Source organism: Sceloporus undulatus, chromosome 2, assembly GCF_019175285.1.
Source record: "Sceloporus undulatus isolate JIND9_A2432 ecotype Alabama chromosome 2, SceUnd_v1.1, whole genome shotgun sequence".
NCBI lineage: Eukaryota > Metazoa > Chordata > Lepidosauria > Squamata > Phrynosomatidae > Sceloporus > Sceloporus undulatus.
In genome coordinates this window covers 107,066,127-107,092,362 of record NC_056523.1, presented here as the reverse complement: position 1 = coordinate 107,092,362, position 26,236 = coordinate 107,066,127, and the positions used below count along the sequence as shown (strand labels likewise).

At 43.3% G+C, this 26,236-nt stretch overlaps 1 protein-coding gene across 1 annotated transcript in view; it reads left to right on the top strand.

Moving 5' to 3' along the window:
• Positions 1 to 5,911: 5,911 nt before the first annotated feature.
• Positions 5,912 to 26,236, top strand: part of PPP2R2B (protein phosphatase 2 regulatory subunit Bbeta) — a 352,436-nt gene continuing 332,111 nt past the window's right edge. Inside the window, exon 1 of the mRNA XM_042451710.1 lies at positions 5,912 to 6,005. Coding sequence (XP_042307644.1) covers positions 5,927 to 6,005 — 79 coding nt within the window. The 5' untranslated portion in view covers positions 5,912 to 5,926. The remainder of the gene's footprint in view (positions 6,006 to 26,236) is intronic.

Genomic DNA, 26,236 nt, shown 5'->3' with positions numbered 1-26,236 from the left:
ATGTCTTGAATAATTAATTATTATTTTCAAAACTAAGATGAATTCCTTAGTTCCAAACTGGATGTCATGTAATTTGCATGTAAACAATTAACATGCATACTATTTAATTTTATTGGAACTAGAATTCAAAGGAATAGCTGTGTTTGTCTGGAATATCAGTATTAAAGGGCTCTTGTAGCACCTGTGAGACCTGAAGCCTTATCATATTACAAAAGTAAGGTGAGAGGCAGCAAGATAGCTATAAACCACTAAGGTAATGTTACTCTTTTTCTTTTCTAAACTTTCTCCAGTGAAAACACAGTGCTATCACTACATAAGAAACAGTGTGATGTAGTGGTTTGAGCGCAGAACTACAGCTCTGGAGACCAGGCTTCAAATCCCTGCTCACCCATGGAAACCTACTGGGTGACTTTGGGCATGTCACACTCTCTCAGCCTCAGAGAAAGGAGAAGGGAAACCCTTTTTGAACAAATCCTCTCAAGTCGCTTCAGGGGCATGCGTCATCTAAACACCAAGCCCCCAAAGTGGCTTGCAACCACTTCTTTTGGCCTGTCTGTTTGACCCCTTAGATATTTGGGAGAGGCCTTTCTCTCTGTTCCACTACCTTCTCAGGCTGCATTGGTGGGAACAAGGGAGGGGACCTTCTTGATGGCTGATTTTGGAACTCCCTCCCTAGCAAAGCTAAGATGCCCCTTCTTCCTCTTCTTCCACTGGTTGGTGAAGACTTCCCTATTCCATCAAGTTATTAGGAACTGACATTGATAGGATTTTAATGGTGTGCAGTGCTGTTTAGCTCATTTTTTTCATATTGCCTTTTAATGAATATTAAATAGTTTTAAATGTATAATTGTTTTATTAAATAACATATGTACTTTTTGTGATGGTGGGATTGTGTGCTCATGTGAGGCACGAGTAGGGTTGCCATACCTGAGGACCTCCAAACCGGGACAAATGTAGGACAAGGTTTTAAAATGTAGGACCTTTTTTTTTAATTTCCTGGCCGGGAAATTAAATAAAAAAGGTCCTACATTTTAAAAGCTTGTCCTCCTCCTCCTCCCCAGCTTGGGAGGAAGCCTTGGCCTCCTTTCAGGCCAGGAAGGGGCGCAGGGGCCGCCCATCATCGCGGCCATTGCTGCGGTGGCAAGCGGCCTCCTCCTCCTCCCCAGCCTCGTGGAGGCCTTGGAGGACCCCGCGATTGCGGAGCTGCCTCCTAATAACAATAATATTCCCCCCGCTTGCTCTCCCTTGCTCCCCCTTGCCCTTGCTTGCCCGCCGCTGCCCTCCAACCGCCTCAGAAGTTCCTCGCCGGCCTGCGGGGAGTAAACAGAGGAGAGCTCCTCCTCTTTAAGATGGGCGGCCAATAAGGGCAGAGAGCTGGAACAGCCTCACCCCCTGCCAGGAGTCACAAACTCCTGAAGCAGGGGGCGGGCTGTTCCATTCTCCTCAAAACCTTGTGGCTGTTCCATAAAAATTTCTTCATCTAAAGTGGCATTTAAATAAGCTGTCTCAAAATCATTCACATAAATGATGAGTTAGTTAAGTTTAAGTCATTTAACAATAGTATGGTTAGGTTACAAAAGAAGCGTGGCAGATGCTTGTGGTGAAAGCCGTGGCACTAGTGGGCGTGTATAACCATTCTCATTGGTTCTCTTGGTTCATCCCACAACTACTTTAGTTTCCAGAGTCATAGTCCAACACTTGCTGCCTTTTGTATAAACGGCTTGGTGGCGGCGGCGGCGGCAAGGAAGAGTGGCGGCAAGCTTTAACGGTGGAAAAACATGAAAGGTTAACACAAATGGTTGGAATGACATTGTAAGCCACATACAATATTTTATTTCGGAGGGGATTGTTAAGGAAAAAGCAACATGGGATATACAGTGAATGAAATAAAACATGTATGTGAGAGTCAGGGTGACTCAGCAGAAGCAATTAGAAGCCACACAGGCGAAAATGGTAATATAGTTAACAAGTCCTAAAATGCCAAGGACAGAAATGCAAAGTGGATAATTGTAAGCACCTGAGAATTGTTAAGTGGTCAAGGTAAGATGATGAAATCACTCATTGTGGAATGAACAAAGAGAACCAATGAAAATGGTTGTACATGCCCACTGGGTGGAAACTGACAAGAGTGGGTGCTGTTTTCCAAGGACTATTATAATGGCTATGAATCCCAATGTATTTTGTGGGTAGTAGTATTGGAGTTATGTTGGATAGTTTTGGAGCTGTATATAGTAGAATAAAGTAGATCTTTTATATAAGATTACTGAGTTGTCTGGTGTCTTAGGTGAAGATACAAGAGCCAGCTGGATCCTGAAGAAGGGTGAAGACTTCTGTGGAAGCAAGAGTGAGAAGGCTTGGAGAGTTTGTCAGGGTCTTCAGCCTATTCTCTGTAACTCTGCTGCTTTAGAGCAAAGCTTTAACCACTGGCCAAAACTGGTCAGCGCCGGTGCGTAACAAGGTGGTGAGTTAGAGCCAGAGGTGAAGAGCTACAACTCCCATCATTCCTGACAAGAACGGCTAAAGGCGCCGCCGTAGCGGTGCCCTAACAAAACCCGGGGTGGCACCCAGGACAGAACCAAAACTGGACCGGGACCGTGTAGAACGGTCCAAAAGTGGGAATGTCCCGCCCCCCCGGGACATGGCAACCCTAGGCACGAGGCTATGCTGATGGTATTGCTGCTGATAGGGTCTCCCATGTCAGATGGGCTTTTGCTGAGGAGCCAGACTAAATGGGCCAAACAACTACTGGGCAGCAGCAATAGTGGAGAGTGACACTTGTGGAGGATTTGTCAGAGACAACAGCAATGGCTGTTGTTAATACTTGTTAGTACTGCACAGAAAGAGGCACAGTAAACCCCTTTTGAATTTTTTTTTACCATTAAAATCCTATGATGAGACAATGTGAAATGAACAAGAGATAGTGTCAGAACATGACACTCTCGGGTTGGAAAGCCCTCAAAAAGCTATTGTAGTACTCCAAGTACCACTGTGGCTAATGGTGCAGCTGGACTCAAGCTGAAAGGAAATTCAGCTGTTGACCTGCTCAGTGAGAAAAGGAAAGTCTGAAGCTGCACAAGATATTATAGGAACACAGTTGTGAAAAGCATAAATCCAGGAACCTGGGCAAAGTAAAACAAGAAATGGAACATATAAACATTGCAATGTTTGGGGTGAGCTAGCTAGCTAAATGGGACATTTTGCTGCAGGGTCTATAGTACAGTAGATGGAAAAGCAGAAGCAACAGTTTACAGGTGTGCACATTCTATTCACTCTCCATTTTTTCCTTCTTTCATGCAAGCAGGTAAACAAAAAAATTAACAAGAGTTTGTAAATTTCATTAATAACCATGCTTTAAAGCTGCCTCTCCTGCCCTGTATAAGTAATATTAACCTAACCAGCCTGCCATTGTGGTTTGGATGTTGGACTATGACTATGGAGACCATGGTTCAATTCCCAGCTTGGTCATGAAACCCACTGGGTGACCTTGGGCAAGTCACACTCTCTCAGCTTTAGATTTGCTCTGTACAAATTGTGCCAGGAAAACCCCATGATACCATAAGACAAAAACAACTTGAAGCTACACAGCAATAACAAAACACATTGTTGGTAGGTTTACTGAGAAAACGCTGTTATATACATGCTGGGTATGAATATTTCTACTCTAATTATGGTTGTACCAATTAAAGTTGCGACACTGAAAACTGGAGATGTCTCCTGTACTTTTCATGAAGATGCAGAGGGGCACATTTTCTGTATGTGTTGCTTGTCACACAACCAAGTGACAAGCAACACTTGATAAAAGTCATTACACATACAGGAGCCCTCTTCAGTGTTCAATCTGGCAACTCTAGCATAAAGAGTAACATAAAAATGTAATACTAAAATTAACTGGAACTCCAATCCTACATATATTCATTTGGGAGTAAGACTTTTAGTGGGACTTGTTAATACAGGGATGTTCTGAGTTTATAATCTGACACACAAGAGGGAGTACCGGTAAGTCAAATCGAGCGCTTAGGATCCATCTTGGCGTAGATAAGAGATATGACTACTGTTAGGCTGCAATTCCATGGCACCTTCCTGACAGTGCCCCTGAATAAAGTAGAACTTCTCCTAGAGCAAAATACATAGACATCTGGATTGCATCTTTGTTATGAAGATATGAGAATTAGGTCCATTTAAATTAATCAAAGCCAACTTCCAATATCTTTTGCTGGCCTGATACCAATGAATGCTAGGGTACTTTGATTTAAGCAATTTTGGCAAAGGATATAGGAACATCGATTCTATTCTAAATTATTTTCTACAGTAAAAAAACAATTGGCAAGAGCAAGTGGGGGGGCTGGTAGTCTGAAGTTGACCTCCATTCAACATGGTGATCCACATTTGATTTGTTTGTGATTTTCTGCATGGCAGGGGGTTGGACTGGATGGCCCTTGTGCTCGCTTCCAACTCTATGATTCTATAAGATGCATTTGTTTGCATATACGATCTGGGAGTCCTAGTAGACCACAAGTTGAACATGAGTCAAGTGTGATGTGGCAGCTGAAAAGGCCAATGCGATTCTAGGCTGCATTAATAGAATTATAGTGTCTAGATCAAGGGAAGTAATTGTGCCACTGTATTCTGCTTTGGTCAGGCCCCACCTGGAATACTGTGTCCAGTTCTGGGCACCACAATTCAAAAAGGATGTTGGCAAACTGGAGTGTGTCCAGAGGAGGGCACACCAAAATGGTGAAGGGTCTGGAAACCATCTCCTATTAGGAGAGACTTAGGGTAAAAGGTAAAGGGTGGAGGTATTCCCTGTTGAGAAAAGGTTGTCAAGTTGTGTCTTACCATAGGGGGTGGTGCTCATCTCTGTTACTAAGCCAAAGAGCCAGCACTGTCAGAGACTACTCTGTGATCAATATGATGGCACAGAACGCTGTTTACCTTCCCACTGGAGTGGTACCTATTTATCTACTAGCATTTGCATGCTTTCCAACTGCTAGGTTGACAGGAACTGGGACTAGTGATGGGAACTCACCCCACCATGCATGATGCACCCGCAAGATGGGGTGAGACTTAGGGAGCTGGGGATGTTTAGCCTGGAGAAGAGAAGGTTAAGAGGTGATATGATAGCCCTGTTTAAATATTTGAAGGGATGTCATATTGAGGAGGGAGCAAGCTTGTTTTCTGCTGCTCCAGAGAACAGGACCCAGAACAATGGATGCAAGCTCCAGGAAAAGAGATTCCAGCTCAACATTAGGAGGAACTTCCTGACAGTGAATGTTGTTGGACAGTGGAACACACTCCTTCCTGGGGTCTCCTCCATTGGAGGTCTTTAAGCAGAGGCCGGGTGGCCATCTGTCCCAGCGGGTGCTTTGACTGAGAGCTCCTGCATGGTAGAAGGGGTTGGACTGGATGATCCTTGAGGTCTCTTCCAGCTCTGTTATAATTCCATCATGACTAGCAAACCAAAATACCAGCGAGGAAGGCTGAAGGCGCTGGCCTGGTTGGCAAGTGGGGATGCTGAGGCTGGCAGCAGGGCCCTCCCTTGGTCCTTCCCAAGATGGGGATGCTCCTCTCCCCCTCCTCCTCCTCCTGGGCCAGGCTCCCTGTTTACAGGCGGGAGGGACTTACTCAGCAAATCCTGGGCTGGCCAGCCTCCTCCAGTCAGGCGCCGCGCCCTGCCTGCCTGCCTAGCTGCCTGGGGGCTTGCAGAGTTGGCACTGGATGCGGGCATCGCTGCCCGGCTCTCCCTGGCGCTGCTGATGGCAAAATGGGGGTCCGGCCACGGAGGTGACTTAGGGATGGATGCCCCCATGCCCCCTCCTCCATCATCCTCACCACCAGCAGCATGTAGCCCAAGGAGAGAGGGACTGTGGACCTGCCTCTTTCCTCCTTGTGTTGTTGTTGTTGTTGTGGGCTCTTCTTGGGTTAGAAGATGAAATGCTTTTCTCGCTACCTGCCTTACCTCTTCAGACCTCCGAGCACCATCCTCTCTTCCAGCTGCCACACTGAAGGTACCCAGGAGGATGGGATGGGGCCAAGGGAGAGAGGAGGAGGGGGAGGAGGGGCAGGGAAACGCAGCTACTCCCCCCCTTCCCCTCCCTTCCCTTTCCAGACTTGTGCAGGCAGTGGGTGGGGGAGTCCCATTAAAAAACAAAACACAGTTGCAAAAAGCTTGCCTCCTCAGATGATCTCAGGGACCAAGGCTGGCCTTGTGGACCAACCCTTTTCCTTGGATCAGCAAGAACTGGTCAAGGTGAATGGTGCAAAACGTTGCAGGAAGTAGTAGTAGGAAGGGCTACTGGACATCAGGGGGAGGAAAAAAGAAAGAAAGGTCCAGACCACAGTCCTTGCTTCCATTTCTCTACAGCTTTTGGTTTGCAAAAAATAAAAAATAAAAAAAAATCTCACTGCCAAAATTTGCAGAAGGGAATAGAATGTGAATGATTTAAACTTTGTTGGTGGGTTGGTTTGTGTTGTAATTTTGTTTTGGGTTTGTGTGTGTGTGTGTGTGTGTGTGTTTTGTTTTGGATTGGAAACCATCATCATTATCACAACCATCCAAAATGTTCCAGACAGGGTCTGACTATCTATGGGCCTCCACAAATGTTGCTGTGAAGTTCTGCACATATGTTTTATGTGTTGCAGCTAGAATAAAAAAGTAACAACAGATTTTAATGATTGCACTGCAGATTTGAATATATTTCACTGTTTGGTTTTGTTTCCCCCCAGTCACATACTATATTTGTTCTAATACATTTAACAGCCTTGACTGTTTCTCCTTTTTTTCACCCATTTGTACCAGTCTGTTTTCATATCTCTCTGGTTGGGAGGCAGAGGATAGCTGTGTGGATCAGGACGAGTTAATATAACTAAGCATGTCTAAGTATAACTAAGATGTCTTAGCAAGTTTTAAGTATGGCAGACTGAAGGGGAAAGCTTCATGGTGAAGTCCATAAACTTTTGCCTTTCTTGGATGATTTTCCTGCCCATTTGTGTGAGGTGCTTCCCATTGTTTCCTTACCCTTATCATACCTCATGTCTGAAGAGGAAAGCCAGTTTTGAATAAACATCTTACTAGATGAAGAATTTAGATATACAGTACAGTTAGTTCGTGAGTGGTGTTCTATTGTGTTTACAAGATTGTTTCAAAAGTTTTGTGAAACTGAATTTTAGATCTGTTCCTGAGGATATTTTTAAGTGGCACATAAGTATGTATTTCTAATACTGATGCTGCCAAAACCCAGTTGTACAGCTGGTGCAAGGGATGCAATCATATCATCTAGCATATCTTTCATTCCTCGTTGTTGTGTGCCTTCAAGTTGCTTCTGACCTATGGTGACCCTAAGCTGAAACTATCACAGGGTTTTCCTGGCAAGATTTTTTCAGAGGGAGTTTGCCCTTGCTTTCCTCTGCAGCTGAGAGAGTGTGACCTACCCAAGGTCACCGAGTGTGTTTCCATGGCCAAGTTAAGACATGAGCCTTGATCTCCAGGGTTTTAGTCCAATGTTCAATCACTACGGCACACTTGCTCCCTGTAAAACATAGCTTTATAGTTAATTAAATGTTAACTATCCTGGCCATACTGGCAGCACCATCCAATACTGAACTGTCTTTTCAAGCTAAATGCACTTTTGGCTGAGTAATTTATTATAGGAAGATAGAAGTAAATGGTATGTTGCAGATTCCCCATAGTGGTCAAAGAACTAAAGCTGTTACTTGGATGGGACTCTCCCACAATGTGGAAAAACTTCAAATATTGGAGCTCCATTGTTTTTAATGGCCTTGCATGCAGCACTGTGCATACGCCACAGGTACGCACACCATTTTGTCCCTCCTGGTTTCCTGTCCACAGGAATTCAAAACTGTGAATGGGAAGTCAGCAAATCCAGAAGGATGACTGTATTTTCTTTTACTATTTGTTTCTAATCCTTGTGGGGAAAAGTACATTGTGCCTTACTCATTTTTATTTTATTTTTTAAACATGGTCTAGAATACTCAAACCTGCCCAAGTGAATCGCCTAATTTAACCTTATTCCATTCCTTCTTGTTTCCCATCTACTGAAATCTCGTTTTTATTGAGGTTTTGTAATATATAAACTGACAGATAATCAATCAATCAATTCATTTGTTAAAAGCAAAAAAAGTCAAATAAATGTAACTTCAGGTGACATCCCAACAACAACAAAAAAACCTTAAAGTTGTTGATGACTGAATACTTCAATTCCTAAGCTACATTTCAGAGTTACAGGCCTAGCTGATCAAAAGTTCTTTCAAACATTGCAACTATATATATATCTATTTAAATGTGAGCGATACTGACTTCAACAAGGCTTATTCATTCATTCATTCATTCATTGAATTCATGCTCTGCATTTCCCCCAACATGGGATCCAAGGTGGCATACCCTCAGGAAAGTATGAATGGGATAACTGTACACCTGAATCCTCAGTACTTTTGAAGAGTTATTTTCTTTATTGAAATATGGTATTTATACTTCTACCACAGTTTCCAAAACAGATTTTAGGTACATATCTAGTAAGCTGAGGTGCCAATTGAAGTCACTGAAAATTTATACAAGCCTCAGGTTCCTATAATTTTTCTTATTTGCCAGAAAACCTTTGGAAGCAAATAAAACCCTGCTAATTCATAAAGTTTAAGAAATCTAAGACTTTTTGATGGGAGCCATTGTGGTAATTGCTGTACCCATACACCATATACAAAATGACTTTAGACAAAGGAAAATATGGGAAATCCCTATGTAGAAATGTTCAGAGTAGAGGAAGAAATGTTATGCCTGTATTAGGTGTTGTAGATGCCATGAAAACCCAAAGGAATTATAAAAGAAAAGCTTTGCCAACATGAAGAATTCTTAATAAGGTGGGGGAAGTTTCAAATTCTTTCATCTGATCCACTAAGTCAGTGTTCATGAATGCATTTATTATAAGTAAAGTGATACCAGACCAACTAATGAAGTGACATGTTTGCATGACTTTGATGGAGATAGCTTTACTCTTGCCAATCTCTATAGACCTAATTAAAAACATATAATCATGACCCCTCCCTCTCCTGCATCTGTGGTATGAGTCAATCAGTGAAAAATGTTGTGCTTTCAGAATATTATGCCATCTCAACAGGCCATAAGAGGTTGTATATTCCTGTATACGTGATGAAGCTAATGATATCCCACTGTATATTCATGTATATAAGTTGAAGCTAATTACTGTATTTTCTGGCATATAAGACTACTTTTTAACCCAGGAAAATCTTCTCAAAAGTCATGGGTCGTCTTATAGGGCAGGTACTGAAACTTCCGAGCTGGACTGGAGAATCTGTGGTTGTCACATATGGTGGGGGGGACCTCAAAAACATCCGCGGCCGCATCCCTGCTGCTCTGATAGTCTTGGAGACAGGGAGGGATGGGGAGGCAGGGAGAGTTGACCAATCCAAGCAGGCTTTGTATACAACAAGGTTTCCTGCTAAGTACCTGCATGTCATAAGCATTTGAATTAGAATTACCATATTGCAATCAAATCTGATGGTTTTTAAAATTTTTGTTTGGTGTGCATTGGAAGAGGGGTAGTCTTATACGGTGAGTATATCCCAAACTCTATATTTTAACTGGAAAAGTTGGGGGTCGTCTTATACGCCCAGTTGTCTTATATGCCGGAAAATACAGTATATCCCACTGTCTACCGTATTGGTCCCATCTCATGCAGGATTGGAGATAGTGTTTGTGTGGGCCCTAACACATCCATATTTCCCAAACCTTTGGCCTGTTTCTGGTCAAAATAAAAAATAAAATAAAGTGTGCATTGCTCCTCCAGGAAGCCTCCAGGATTCCACCTTTTAATTAGATTGCAGGCAACCTCTGTACTATTAGAAATCAAAAGTTACTCATTTTTCCATAGCTAACCAATTTTGCTTTTTGTGGGGAAATTTTAGCCATGAAAAAATGGACCTGCTGAGGTTGGCCACTCACACTTGCTTTATATACATGAAGTCACAGAACTCTATGATTCTATGAAATGGGTCCTGGAGCAGATCAAGCCAGAAATCTCCCTAGAAGCCAAGATGACAAAACTTAGGTTGTCTTACTTTGGTCACATCATGAGAAGGCATGAATCACTGGGGAAAAAAACACAGCAATGCTAGGAAAGGTAGAGGGAAGTAGAAAGAGAGAAAGGCCGCATGCAAGGTAGTTGGACTCTATTAAAGAGAACACGAATATGAGTTTGCAGTAGTTGAGCAGAGCAGTGGAGCACAGAGGGTCTTGGAGGTTGACTCAGCCTTCCATCCTTTCATAGGTTGCTAAATGAGTATCCAGCTTGCAGGGGGAAATTGGCTAATGCATTGTAAACCGCTTAGAGTGTGCTTATAAAGCAATATAGAAATGTAAGTGCAAGTGGTATGGGTAGATACAGTGTCTTGTTTCTTTTACACTTCTTTCTTGATTAGCAGCTATGAATAGTTCCTCTCATTTCAAGGCTGGGGAAAGGCTATAGTTCAGCAGTAGAGAATCTGTCATGCATGCAACAGATTCCTGGTCCAGTGCCTGCCATGTCTGGGTAAAATTGGAAAAGCAGCTGTCTGAAACCCCAGAGCACCACTGTACAGCTAATTTGGTGAGCTGCTCCCATCCCTTACTGCTGTTGTCCTCACAGTCATTTATGGCTGTGGTTTATGGTATTTATGGCCCAAAATCCAATTGCTAGCCTCAAATAGAGTAGCTCTATGGCATGAGTTCTGAATTCTTATGTAAATCCAACTGTTTCAATTTGAGTTCTCCTCTATTTGAAACTAGGAGCTGGATGTAGGCTTGAAGAACTACTTACACACTGATTTTTATTTGTAGAGAGTATCCATATGTTGCTTGATTATGCCACAGAGTATTTCAGCACCAATACAGAGGCTTGTACAGAGAGATTCTTCCACTCCCTGTGTCTGAGCCACTCCTACTTTCTGTGATCTACTCTTTAGAGAGGTAATTATCACCCTTCAGCAAATATCAAACTCCACTGTCCAGTTTCCAAGTTTCCATTCCTGTTAGCTCCTAATGCTGTGTCTATCTGATTTACTACCACATATCTGTATATTTCTAAATAATACCTTCTTTTATTCATTCAAAACCTGGGGTTCTCTCACATTAGTATCAGTATACACAGGTGCCAACAATCCTCATGTTACCCAGCCTCTTGCAAAGCTAATTTCCCCAACTTTTCGGCTCGAACAGACAGGCCAAAATAAGGTTGCTTTGGGTCACTTTGGAAGTATGCTGTTTAAATGATGCATGTGTACTAAAAGGCTAGAAGCTGTGCCAAAGCCACGCTCCAGCCCTAAGGACTGAAGCACGGCTTTGGCACAGCTTCTGGGCTTTTAAGATACATGTATCATTTAAACAGCATACCTCCAAAGTGACCTGAAGCAGCTTTATTTTGGCCTGTCTGTTTGGGCCCTTTAAGAGAAGCTAACACTGTTGGTGGGGACCTTCCACTTCCCCCACCTTTCTTTGGGTACCAGTGGCTACTTTCTGAATCTGCAGTGTGGACTGACTGTATTTATTCATTTTCTGAATCCCCTAACAACACTTGCTCAGTTAACATGCCCTTGCTTTTTCTCCTTGCTGATTTATGGATCTCTTGCCCAAGGACCTCCCCAGTTGCTGAGTTATCTTTCAGTTTCCTCAGTAACTGGCCAGGATTTTGTTGGGTAACTATTCCTACTTAACTACAACAGAAACTAAGATGGTATCAGAGAGCAGATTAAAATGGCTCAAACGAAACTGCTGTGAGGGGAGGGTGGGAAGTTGGTGGAAGCTGGAATTGGAGAAGTCTGCATGAGCAGCGGGTTTGTCTTACCGTATTTTCCGGCGTACAAAACGACTGGGCGTATAAGATGACCCCCAACTTTTCAACTTCAAATATAGAGTTTGGGATATACTCACTGTATAAGACTACCCCTCTCTTCCACGATAAGTCAGAAAGGAGCTGAAGGCGCACAACAACAACGACAGCAGCAGCAGCAGAGGAGGAAGGGGGGGAAGAGAAAAAAAGGAGAAGGAGAAAGAAGAAGAAGAATAGGAAAAAGATAAAAAGAAGAGGAGGAGGAAGAGGGGAAGAAGAAGTGGAGGAGGAAGAGGAACAGGAGGAAGAGAAAGAAGAAGAGGAAGAGGGGAAGAAAAAGAAGAGGGGAAGAGGAGGAGGAGGAGGAGAAAGAAGAAGGGCCCAGCTAGCCGGCTGCCTTCTCCAGAGGCAGAGGAGCTGCATAGCATGTTCTCTGCCTCTGGAGAAGGCCTTACTGCTGCGGCCTCTCTCCTTGAGGCCCAGCTAGCTGGCAAGGCCTTCTCCGAGGCGGACGCACTGCGCGGCTCCTCTGCCTTTAGAGAAGGCCTTGCCGCCGTGGACTCTCTCTTTAGGGCCCAACCAGCTGGCAAGGCCTTCTCCAAAGGCAGAGGAGCTGTGCAGTGCGTCCTCCACCTCGAAGAAGGCCTTGCCAGCCAGTTGGGCCCTAAAGAGAGAGGCCACGGCAGCAAGGCCTTCTCCAGAGGTGGAGGACATGCCGCACAACTCCTCTGCCTCCGGAGAAGGTCTTGCCGCCATGGCCTCTCCTCAGGGCCCAACCGGCTGGTCTTTTCTCCCCTGCTGTATAAGACATCTCCCGACTTTGGAGAAGATTTTCCTGGGCTAAAAAGTTGTCTTATATGCCGGAAAATACAGTAATTGTAACTTCTTGGATTGTAGGTGGAGATCATTAGAGGCAAAGTGCCTTGGGACAGTCATGGGTTGTCCCATGAGGCAAGCAATTGTTTAGGCTAGTGCTAATCAGTATGATGGTCTGTAAATTGGTACCAGTCCACAAATCATAGACTGCCAATTCATAGTGAGCTTCCAGGAAAAAAAAAAAGAAGCAATTGTAGCAAATACACTGCCCAAAGCCAGCAAATTTACCTCCTCCCCATCACTGCTGTCATCACCTCCCTCTGGGCATGCATTGTGTACAGAGTGTTGTGCTTGTGGTTTTACTCAACAGGGTTTCAGCTCAGGTATTATTGTTAGTTACGTTGACATCCTGCTGTTCTTTCAGTGAACTCAAGGCAGCAGACATTGCTTTTCATCTCCCCACTTCATTTTGATAACAACCGTGTGGTCAGTATAAGTATGACTAGATGCTAGTCAGGGTTAACCAATGAATATCATGGTTTAGTAAGAACTAAGTACTGTGTGAAACTGGGAGGAGCAGCCACTTAATTTGTGGTGGACAGAAAGCATCAGTTCACCCACAGCATGGTAGAGTTTGGGAATATGTTATGTGACTTTTCAAAGGCTCTTAGCTGTTTATCTTTGTCTTCATAAAATTATTGCTCTAGTGAATTGCTTTGACATCAGAACAGAAGTTACTTAAATATTTAAGGCCATTTCATTCTATTACTAAATGCAAAACACAAGAGAGGGTGGAAGCCAGTTGAATGCATATGGATGGAAGCCAGTTAGTTTAATATATATCTGTATTAAAAGAAAATATAAGCATTCTTTTAAGGGTTATAAACAGTCAGAGACATTGATATCTCAGAAAGATTTCTTTGGCATGAACTATAACCTTCAGATGGAAACAGGCAATTGATTGTTATCTGAATCTCATTTGAGAGATGGCATTTTCAGAACTCTGTCCTGAGTGGCACGGCTTCATTTCTCTTGGGGCCATGAAATGGCTAATGGGTTAGAGTATGCGCTATACACTATGAAAATCTTTACTAAATGCGGCGGGGGGTGGGGGTGGAATTGGACAGAGGCCATAGCCCATTTGAGGAAGACAGATGAGGATGAACAAGGCAGATACAAGTTTTAATTTTCACAGTTGATTTCAGTCAATATATGGATTTGTTAATTTCTAGATAATCAGAAATTCACTTTAGATAATCAAAAGAGGATTTTGATTCTCTTAAATGTAAGAGACAGTCAGATAACATTGGGATTCTGTTGGTGTACCATCCACCTCACTGCTCAAAAGTCTCCCTTCCTGAGCTAGCCGGGATGGTCTCAGGGTTGGTGTTGGAGTCTTCTCATCTATTAGTGCTGGGAGACTTCAACATCCATGTTGAGACTGCCCTTTCAGGAGTGGCACAGGACTTCATGGCCTCCATGACAACCATGGGTCTGGTCTTACTCACATTGCTGGACACACTCTGGACCCTGTTTTCTGTGCTGGGTGGGGTGATGATGTGTGGTGGAACTTTCCACAGTTCATTGTCATGGATAGATCATTATCTTGTCAGGTTTAGACTCACTGGGACTCAGAACCTCTGCAGGGATGGAGGACCTATTAGGATGGTCCACCCCAGGAGACTGATGGATCCAGATGGATTCTTGAGGGCTCTTGGGGAGTATCCTGTCACTTCAGGAGGTAATTCTGTTGAAGCTCTGGCAAACCTTTGGAATGGGGAAATGGCCAGGGTTGTGAACCCAATTGCTCCCCTCTTACGGAGCAGAGCCAAACCAGCCCACTGGTTCTCCAGTGAGTTGATGGTGATGAAGTGAGTGAGATGGAGACTAGAGTGATGTTGGCAGAAGACTCAGAGTGAATCTGACCAAACACGGGCTAGAGCCTATTTGAAGGCCTTCTCCATGGCAGTGCAGGCTGCAAATAAATTATTTTTTGCTGCCATCATTGCATCTGCACAAAGCCATCCGGCAGAACTGTTCTGGGTGATCAGAGATCTCTTACACACTCACTCTCAAATAGAAAATACAGACCATTCAGCAGCACTCTGTGAAGAGTTTGCACAGCACTTTGTAGATAAAGTCGCTCAGATCCGCTCTGACTTGGTTACTGTAGTTGATGCAGTGCCAGAGGATGTAACCTTGACTCCTGTTTGTCCAGTGTTAATGGATACTTGTCAACTAGTGCAGCCTGATGATGTGGACGGCATCCTTGGAGAAGTAAAAACACCACATGTTTCTTGGACCCTTGTCGTTCTTGGCTTATTTAACAGGACAGAGGGGGACTGGCTGAATGGGTAAAGGAAATAGTCAATGTCTCCCTACAACAAGGTACAATCCCATCTTGCCTAAAGGAGGCAGTTGTAAGGCCTCTGTTAAAAAAAGCCATCCCTGGATCTCACAATAATGAATAATTATCGACCAGTATCCAAGCTACCATTTTTGGGCAAGGTTTTGGGATGTGTGCTGGCTTCCCAACTCCAGGGACTTCTGGATTAAACAGATTATCTAGATCCATTTCAATCTGGTTTCAGGCCTGGCTATAGAACAGAGACAGCCTTGGTCAGCTTGGTGGATGACCTACGCAGAGAACTGAACAGGGGGAGTGTGTCCCTATTAGTTCTCCTGGACCTTTCTTTCAATACCATTGACCATGGTATCTTTCTGGACCGCTTCTCTGGGATGGGGCTTGGAGGTACTGTTTTACAGTGGCTCTGTTTCTTCCTGAGGAGTGAACCCTGAAGGTGGTGCTAGGGGACTCCTGCCCGACTTTCTGGCCATTGGCCTGTGAGGTTCCTCAGGGTTTTGTGCTGTCCTCTATGCTATTTAAGATATACATGAAGCTGCTGGGAGAGGTTGTCCAAAGTTTTGGGGTGTGATGTAACTAATAAGCTGAGGATACTTAATTCTGCTACTCCTTTCCACCTCAGTCCAAGGAGGCTGTCCTGGTCCTAAACCAGTATCTGTCATCAGTACTGGACTGGATGAGGGCAAACAAGTTGAAACTTATTTCAGATAAGTCAGAGGTGCCCCTGGTTAGTTGGAAGACAGATCAGGGAATAGGGATCCAGCCTGTGTTAGACGGAGTCACACTCCCCCCGAGGATGCAGGTTCGCAGTTTGGGGGTACTCTGAGACTCAGCTTTGAACCTGAAGGCCCAGGTTTCTGCAGTGACCATGAGTGCTTTTGCACATTTAAAGCTTGTGCACCAACTGTGCCTGTTCCTTGAGAAGCTGGACCTGGCCTCAGTGGTACATGTCCTGGTTAAATCACGTTTGGACTACTGTAATGCACTCTACATGGGGCTGCCTTTGAAGAGTGTTCAGAAACTTCAGCTGGTCCAAAGAGCTGCAGCCAGGCTGCTAACAGAGGCAGGTTATAGAGAGCACACGATGCCCCTGATGATACAGCTCCACTGGCTGCCAGTTTGTTTCCAGGCACAATTCAAAGTGCTGGTGATGACCTATTAAGCCCTATATGGCTCAGGTCCAGGCTATTTGGCAGACTGCATCTCCTTATATCAGCTGGCCCAGGCTCCAAGAGCCATAGGGGAGGCCCTTCTCTCCATCCCACTACCATTACAAGCACGGTTGGTGGTGACAAGAGAGGTGGCCTTTTCCATGGCTGTCCCTAGACTCTGGAACTCCCTGCTCAGGGAGACCAGAATGGCCTCTTCTTTGATGGCTTTCTGCCAACAGGTGAAAACGTTCCTCTTCAGACAGCCATTCAAAATAGAATGCTTTTAAAGAATGGCCTGTGACACTATATTGTTTTAATATATTTTAAGCATATTTATCTTTTTTATAGTGTTTGATATTTTAGCATTGAATTTGTTTTAATTGTTGTAGTAATTTAATCCTATTTTAACATATTGTTTTTGTATGTTTTTAACTGTATGTTTTTTTAATGTTTTAAGCCACCCTGAGTCTCAGTCTTTGGAGATGGGCGGGATATAAATAAACATAACAACAACAACATATTTCACCATAAGCATCCCCTCCATAGAACATTCATTTTTGGTTAGTGGTTTGTTTGTTGCAAGTATTTTACACCACTGTTCATACAATAATGTTTCCAGTGTAACTTATAGAATCATAAGCGCGTTACAGACCGCCCAGAAGGGGCAGTCTCGTGCCACTGCTGGTTGCAGTGTCCAGGAACCACAGCAGCCAAACGGCGCGGTTCCCGGATGCTGCAAAGAAGGAGCGCGAAAATCACGCTCCTTCCTGCGTCCCGGAAGAGACGCCGCAAGTGCCAAAGCGCGTACTCGCGGCGTCATTTCTGGGGTGCGATGTGCGGATGCAGTGCGTCCGCTACGTCAAAATGGCGGTGGCCGTGTGGAACGGCTGCCATCATTTCGTACAGACTCAGTCCATGCTAGGGTTAGGGGCATCTGGAAGAGACACCCTTTTCTAACCCTAGCACAGACTGAGTCTGTCCTAGGGTGCCCGTCTGTAACGGGCCATAGAATTGGAAGAGACCTCAAGGGCCCTCCAGTCCAACCCCCTGCCATGCAAGAAAACACAATCAAAGCACTCTCAACAGAGGCCCAACAGCCTCTGTTTAAAAATCTCCAAAGAGACTCCACCACTCTCCTGGGAGTGTGTTCCACTGTTGAACAGCTCTTGCCATCAGGAAGTTCTTTCTAATATTTACATAAAATCTCTTTTCCTGTAGTTTGATTCCATTGTTCTGTGTCCTAGTCTCTAGCAGTAGAAAACAAGTTTGCTCCATCCTCAATATGACATCCCTTCAAATATTTAAACAGGGCTATCATGTCACCGCTTAACCTTCGCTTTCGCAGGCTAAACACACCCAGCTCCCTTAGCCACTCCTCATAGGGCATGGTTTCCAGACCTTTCAACAGTTTGATCATTCTCCTTTGGACAAGCTCCAGCTTCTCAATAGGAATTTTGAATTGTGGTGCCCAGGACTGGACACAGTATTTCAGATAAGGTCTACCAAAGGAGAACAGAATGATACTATTACTTCCCTCAATTTACATACTACACTCCTATTTTTCAAGCTTACATGAGGTCAATAAAAAGGGCATGTGTTATTTTATAAATTAGTATACAGTAATAACTAATTGAAAGAGGTGATGACAAATCATGATGGATCACCTAACTGTTCCTTTTCTTGTCCATCAGGCAGTTTGTCCCACTGGCCCTGGTGAAGGGAGGAGAGGAGCAGTCCCGCTGATGGGATGGTCAGGGATGTAGCCAGGATTTGGGGAAGGGGGGGGGGGTCCAGACTAAATGCCATCTTTATAATAGGGCTTGGGTGTGGTGGCATGGCAGCACGCACCATTCATTGTATCTAACAGAACGGGGGGTCCTAACCCCATGGACCCCCCCCCCTTGGCTACGTCCCTGGGATGGTGAAGGTTATGATGATAATTATGGCAGTTTGCTTAATTGACTTCTTTGAAGTAAAAAATTCCCCCCAAGGAGATGCTTGGCCTTCTATGTGTTCATTCTTCTGAATATGCAAACACTAGTACAAGGAAATACACTGGAACAAGAATTCTAGGACAAGGAATTCAGGTTTCTTCTTTTCAGGTGTACTGAAGGTCAGCTCAGACGTACAACCTATATAGGCTGGTTTGTATGCCCCATATAGAATCAGGGCCATAACTTGCAAATATTCATAAATCTATCCCTGATTCCTCATGAATAGAGATGTGCTCAGGATTCTGAAAGAGACAAAGGTGGGTTACAGACCACCATATATGTACGTGACGAGCGCGTACTAGGGTTAGGAAGGGGCGATGCTTCCGCACCCCCTAACCCTAGTACGCGCTCTGCGTGCACAAAATGGCGGCGGCCGTTCCACATGGCCACCGCCATCAATACGTCACGACCACACCACTTCCAAACGAGGCGGTGCGGTTGTGATGTATTGAGGCCGCGCCGTGGCGCATAATGAGCCCTTTGCGCGACCCCGGAAGGAGCTCCATTTCGGAGCTCCTTCCTGCTTTGTGTCGCTGGGCGCAGCCTTCAGATGGCTATGCCCAGTGACAAAAGGGAGAAGGGCCAAGCAGCCCCTTTCTCCTCCTCCCTGCCGCCGCGAGGTGTCCTTGGGGCTTGAAGCCCCAAGGACACCCCTTTCCAGGCTGCGGGGAAGCGGCCTTTTGTTGCTTCCCCGCAGCCTGCAAAGCGGTGGATTGGGGCCTCGGAGGCTGCCGGTCTGGCAGCTGAGGCCCCAATACAGTGGGGAAAGGGGCGGGTGCAGGCCGCCCCAAACGGGCAGTCTGTAACCCGCCAAAGAGAACACATCATGCCACTGTGTAAAGTGATGCTATAGTCTAATAAAACCTCCACAGGTTGCTTCAGCCAGTGGGGTAAGCCTGGTGAGAAGAAAAGAAATGGTCATCTATCTGGTGATGCTCTGTAATGGAATTTCTCAGATCATACGCAACTTGTGACTGGATCAAGGCTTCTTCCCTGTTTTCAGCAGCTTTCCTAGTACCTATGTTGTTGTTTTGGATGCAGGAAAATGCCATTTTTTAAAATTTCCCTCAAATTTAACAATTGATAATATTTCAATGCCATTTTAAAAAATGCTGCTTTCCAGAAGTGTTCTAAATGATGTGATGATATAAAGCACTCCAGTAACTTATATTGAAGTTATTTAAGTCACATGTTATTTAAATAAGTTAATGAATAAATATTGGCTGATGAGATATGGCATATGAATGCATATAAGTTTAAAGGGGACATGCACGTCATGACTGCAACTGTCAGTATTTACTTGGAGCAATAACAACCTAGATATGTTCTGAATAGGTGATATAAAACATCATCTGTAGTCAATATTTTTGTTTTTCTAATGTTCATCTGTAATCCTGCTTTTGCACTTTCTTCCTTGACTATCATCAATTATTGATCTAAGTGTTCGCTATTTTCTTCTAGTAATTTGGAGTCATGTGTGTATCTTAAATTGTTGATGTTCCTTCCCTCAGTTTTAATGTCTCTTTCCTCTGAGTCTAAACCCATTTTATGTGCGATATCTTCTGGGTATTAAAGAGATAGTGTGATAAAGTGTGACCTTGTCTAACCACTTACCAATGAGAAACCATTTTGTTTTGCTATAGTTCCTCCTGACAGTGGCCTCTTGGCCTGAATATAGGTTATGCATGAGGACAATTGAATGTGGCATGCCCATTTCTTTTAGAGTGATGTAAATTTTTTAATGATGTACACAATCAAAGGCATTGCTGTAATCTATAAAGTACAGGCTGATATTCTTCTGAAATTCTTAGGTGCACTCCATTAACTAATGTGTGCTTGTGATAATGGCTGCATCCACACTGCAAAAATAATCTGGTTTAACATCGCTTTAACTGGCCTGGTTCAATGCTATGGAATTCTGGGAATCATAGTTTGTGGTGACCTCAGTGGAGCAGCCACCACAAACTATAATTCCCAGAATTCCATAGCATTGAGCCCAGCCAGTTAAAGCAATGTCAAACTGGATTATTTCTGCAATGTGGATGCAGCCAATGTCTCTTCTTTTTCTGAACACAGCTTTGACATCCAGTATTTCTTGCTCAGTAAATGGTAAAAAATAAAAAATCTTAATTGTAAAATCATGACTATCACTTTGCTTGTATGGGATATTACTGTAATGGCCCAATGGTTCCTACTATTGCTACTGTCCCCTTTCTTTTGAATTGGGGGGTCATTGTTTTATTTTTGTACTAATTGAATTGGGAGATTTTAGTTAGACTTTTAATGGATTCTGTTTCTCTAGCTTGAAGCAGCTCTGCTGGTATGACACCTGTTCCTGCTGATTTATTCCAAGTGTTTCCACTTCACTTTCTCAAATTGTGGGTTCATCAGGAAAAGGTTCTTCCCTGAGGGAATCTGTCAGCCCTTACAGGGTTGTTGTTGTTGTTTTTGGTACATTGTTTCCTTTGTATGTTTTATTTATCTTGGTCATATGGTATATTCCCCTGTTGGTCATATAGCATCCCCATTCTTGGTTTATAATTCCTTTTGATTCCTTTTGATTTTGTGGAAGAGGTAGAAATGGTTCTACCATTTTTGTTCTCTTCTTCTGTTTCTTTGCATTCATTATTATAAAACAGGTTGTGCTTCCCTTATCCAGAATTCAAAAATCCAAAATTGTCCTCATGAGTGGCTGAGATAGTGTCTGCATCTGCACTGTTACCCCTTTCACTGCCATGGCTCAGTGCTGTGGAATTCTGGGAAATGTAGTTTTGTGAGACAATCAGCCTTCTTTGTCAGAGAGCTCTAGTGCAACAACAAATTACAAATCCCAGAATTCCATAGCATTGACTCATGGCAGTTATAGGGGTATCAAACTGATTAACTTCTGCAGTGTGGATGCAGCCAGGGAGACCTTTATTTTCTGATGGTTCAGTGCACACGATTTTTTTTCATACACAAAATTATTAAAGACACTTGTGTAAAATTACGTTCAGGTTACATAAATTTCATGTTTAGTTTTGGGTCCTATCACCAAGATATCTCATCATGTATATGCAAATATTCCAAAATCTGCCATACCCAAGCAGTGAGGGTGGCAATGCCTAAAAGAGAAACTGTGACAACTGTCATAAAGATGAGAACAACATATGCAAAACAGACAGTCAAAGAGGGGGAATGGGATGAAGGGGTGGTGAAGGGGGGGCATGATTTTACCTTGCCAGCATCTAAATGGGCATACATCTGCTCCGATGTCCTGTCCCAGTGAAGCACTGCACATGTGAATGTGTGCAGGGTCACAGGGACAGCCATCCAATGGGATGGCAGTCGCCAGCGGTTCACTCCTGCAAAGGTGTGCAGGGATGGGGGGGGGTAACCAATTTAAAAAAAGTACCCAGCAGCATGGCTTAAAGTCATGTAGTCATGACATGTGCACTCCAGCTGCCTTGGGAGCAAACAGTGTGGTTGGTGGGGTTTCAATGGGGCTTCGGGAAAGGCAGCTTCAAGTTGCTTTTCCTGCCCAACTGTTTTGCCTCTGAGTCAGCTTTTGCTGACCCTGATTATTTCAGTGAGTACAAAACACACAGATTTTTCTGCCAAGTAAAGAGCACTTGGATTTTTATTTTATTTTATTTTTTGAATTATAGTCCCTCTAATCTCCTACCAGTATGAAGATGGCCTATGCTCAATGGATATTTTGGAGGTTAGAGGGTAATGAACATGTATAAGCTGTGCTGTTTGAGTGTGGCAAAATGTAGGAAATAATAATAGTCTCACAGAAAAGAGCTACAGGTATACCACAGTTAACAAAAGAAATGTGTTTCTTTTACAGAAAAGTTGGTATCAACATTTTTTAGCAAATATTTTATCCTAAACTAAGAATATACACATGTGATATGACTACCAGGTCAGGTAAGGCTAGCATAAATAAACAAAAACATTTTGAACCTAATAGAGACTACAGTGGTACCCCGGGATACGAATTACCCAGCTTACGAATTTTTCGGGATACGAAAAAATCCCATAGGGATCTATTGTTTCGGCTTACGAAGGTTTTTTCGGGTTACGAAAAAACCCCGGCGCTGTTTTAAATGGAAAGGCCGCCACCGGAGGGCAGCAGAGAGCTATTTTTTCCATTAGCGCCTATGGCAATTCGGCTTACGAAGGTTTTTCGGGTTACGAAATTAGCCGCGGAACGAATTAATTTCGTAACCCGAGGTACCACTGTACTTGAAAGCTTGTTCAAAGCATCCAGTGCTGATTTGTTTCTTCCAACACTTTCTACTTTTCTTATGATTTTCATTTTGATAGCTGGAACTTACAGAGCTGTGTTTCTTTAATATGATGGTGGTAGCTGATGAGACATGCTTCCTGCTCTTCCCCTTTTTTATTTGTTTTGCTGTTCATACATGCTCAGTAAGGGGTTCTGGAAGCAGCTTCTGCTTACCTTGCCTGTGGTAAGCAGGCGCACATGACTAAAGCAGGATCAGCTAGAAGAGAACCCTCCTCTTTCCAAGCTCAGGCCATATTGCCCTGTTTACTGAAGACCTGGTACTGCAACCAGACACTGAAAGTCTGTGGGTGCGTTCCCACTTGGCAGATAAAACGGATTATGTTGGAGCAATTCTGATTCGGATTATGTTCCGGGAATAATTCGAATTTTTTCCATCGTTTCCATTACCAAAAGGGGCAAATTACCTCAATTCATTTAAATCTTGTTTTCGTTCCCATTTATTTTAAATAGCTTTATTTTAAAGCGTATTAACTTGCTCCCCGTTCTCATTTGTGTCCACAAGCTGTCAATCATGTGCATAGGCTTCAGACGTCACAAGTCTTGGGAGTTTTTTTTGGGGGGGGGCAGCCAATGAAAATTGACTGCATCCAAGGCTCTTCTGTTGTGTCTCCCCAGACTAGAAGAAGGCTTCGCAAATCGGATCAAGGAGGAGAAGGCAGCGGGCTTCATTAATGGGGAGAGAATCTTTGGGGAAGAGAGAAGATAAGGCTCGATTCCCCCCCCTCAGATCCCTGGGCGTCCAGGCTCTCCATTCCCCCAAATCACTTTTCCTCCCCCATTGCTCCTTGGGCTGTTGGGAGGGTGATCAAGCAGGGATGTCCTACAATGCCCATCCCATAGTTCCTCTGGAATGAGCCTTCTTTCCCAAAATCGCTTTGCCTCCCCCATTGCTCCCTGGGCTGTCTGGGGGGCGATCAAGCAGGCATGTCCTGCAATGCCCATCCCATAGTTCCTCTGGAAGGAGCCTCCTTTCCCCAAAATCGCTTTGCCTCCCCCATTGCTCACTGAGCTGTCTGAGGGGCGATCAAGCTGGCATGTACTGCAAAGCCCATCTGCTGCTCAGGTGCTCAGGCAGAGGTGAAAAAAGAAAAAGAATAGTTTAAAATGGTGTTCAATGGCTCTCCTCACACATCGGTCTATGAATGAGGAGCAGAGGGGAGATTGCAATCCACTGGGGGAAAGGCTATGCGAATGGAAGAAAGAAAATGGTGCTGGCGATGCAGAAAGAGAACAAAGAGGGTGACACCCCTAGGCCAGCCCCTTGAGCGCTGCTCCTCCCATCTCCAGGTTCCCGAATCAGACACCCTTTCATTCCCATTTGGATACAGTGAATCATACCCTGCTTTCAAAAATAACTCGCGTTATAAACTACTATTTTTTAAAACCGAATTATAGGCTGATAATCCGGTTTAAACATTTTAATTCAATTCTAATTCGAGATGCTGTGGGAATGAATGAAGGTTAATGGAGATTAAATTCGAGCTTCAGTGGGAACGATGCACCCTAAATTCGGATCATGACCCGCTTTATAGGTAAGTGGGAACGATCCCTGTGTTTCTCAAGCCCTACTTTACTATCCTCCCAGTGCTGATTCTGTTTAAAACACTGCAGTTGGAAGGAGGAGGAATGGGAAAAGTGAGGCTTTGCCGGCATTAAAAGATTTGTAAAAAGGAACTTCTTTGTCAGATGCATTGTTTGTTCCAGGAATTTTTATACCCTAATCTATGGAAGCTAGCTGCTGTTTCATAAGGTTCTTTGTGCCACCCCCACCCTCACTGCGTGATCTTAAGTGTGGGAATTGAATGTGGAAGCAACAAGTCCTAACAAGAAGATTGACTAGTCATATTGCAGTAGCACTGTTTCCCATTTCAGGCTGAAGTCAATTTTTATTTACAGTCAGAAATCCATTGAAACATTAAAAACATCATCTTCAGTACATTCGTTTAATAAAAACTCATACCAAAATGGTTGAAAAAATTACTGTTTTTATAAGCGTACTAAACATTTGATAGAAATGAGGACAGGGAATTGTAAATGGTGTGGGGAAAAATATCAAATTCAGAAGCTTAGCTACTTGTTCAGTGACTGATGGAATTGCAGCTTGTCCATAATAAAGAAATTGTCCTTTGTGTATTGCTTTGGCTTGCTCATCTCACTGTGTAAAATACTGCTGTATTGAGAAATGGATAGTGATTATTTTTCAGAGGACAGCAAAGACACAAATAGGCACAATGAGTTCTCAGGATGTCACTAATAATAAGGGCAGGGGAATATTGTAGAAGTAATTCACTTTTCTTTTCTTTTTTAAGGATATGGAAACTTAATGAGCATCATTTAGTGAAGGGTTAATTCTGATGAGTCCTGCTGCTTCATTACAGGACTTTGGATGAGACAACAATAGAAGATTCTCTCAGCTCAATGAATCTATTTAGTTATAAATAAATACTGGAAGCGTTTACATCTTTAGAATTTCTAAGTACTCTGAATGACTCCTTTAATTTTCCTACATGCCTGTTATGCTTGGCTGATAATATTACAAACCAAAGGAAGATTCAAAACAATCATCCAAACAAAACTATGCCTTAGCATAACCAGAGCTATATGATTCACATTGTATACCTTGTAATGATATTGTTTTCCTCTTTGAAAATACAGAGGTACCCCGGGTTACGAAATTAATTCGTTCCGCCACCGCTTTCGTAACCCGAAAAGCTTTCGCAAGCCGAAACCCCATAGGCGCTAATAGCGAAAGCCGCGATTTGGTGCGAAAAAGCGCCGAAAAGCACCAAAAATTTCTTTCGTAACCCGAAATAACCTTCGTAACCCGGAACAGTTTTTTTAATTGATTTTTTTTCGTAACCCGGAAATTTCGTAAGGCGGCGCATTCGTATCCCGGGGTACCACTGTAGCCTGTTAAGAACACAGTCTTATAAATATCTGCTTCAAAGTCCCGTATTCATTGGGACTTGCTCCTAGATAAGTAAGAAGAGAATTGCAATAAAAAAGGTTTTGCTAATTACATTTGCAGATATACTATCTTTTTCTTAATACGGTTTTGTGAGATAATTTTAAAATGTATAGAAATCAGATTTATTTGTATAGAATGAGAAACATAAAACATTGTTTAGAGTGCATAATATATCTAGATTTTGTTGTTCTTTAAAAAAAGAAGAAAGCAGTTGTGATCCTTTTTCATAAACGTCCCAAACATGTTCATTCTGAAATTGTTGGTTGAGGATTTGTATCCTGCATAATGAAGAGGCATCCTAGAGTGAATGCTATAACAACACCATCTTAGTGCATTTTGTGTCAACCTGAACAAACTATTCAAGTAAACTTCTGCATATCTCAAGTGTTCCTCTGTTCTCTGCCATTTAAAGGCATAACAGCTCCTTCATGTGATTTCTGCCACTCTTAGAATCTAGCTTCTAAGAGATTGCTTGGCTGGGAAACTGGAAGAGATGGAAAATTGCAGTACATGGTGAAGACAGTTATCCTGGAAGGGAGAACATGTACTTTTGTAAAAATAGAAAATATCATATGATATTTTGCAAACATTGCCTACTTATAGTTTTTTGAGGGTTTTTCAGACTATGTGGCTGTGTTCTAGAAGAGCTTATTCCTGATGTTTCACCAGCATCTGCGGCTGGCATCTTCAGAGAATACTGACATGGAAGTGAATGGGGTATGTGTGATCCTTGGTTGGAAGGAAGTGATTTACATGTTTATTATTATTATTATTATTATTATTATTATTATTATTATTATTATTATTATTATTA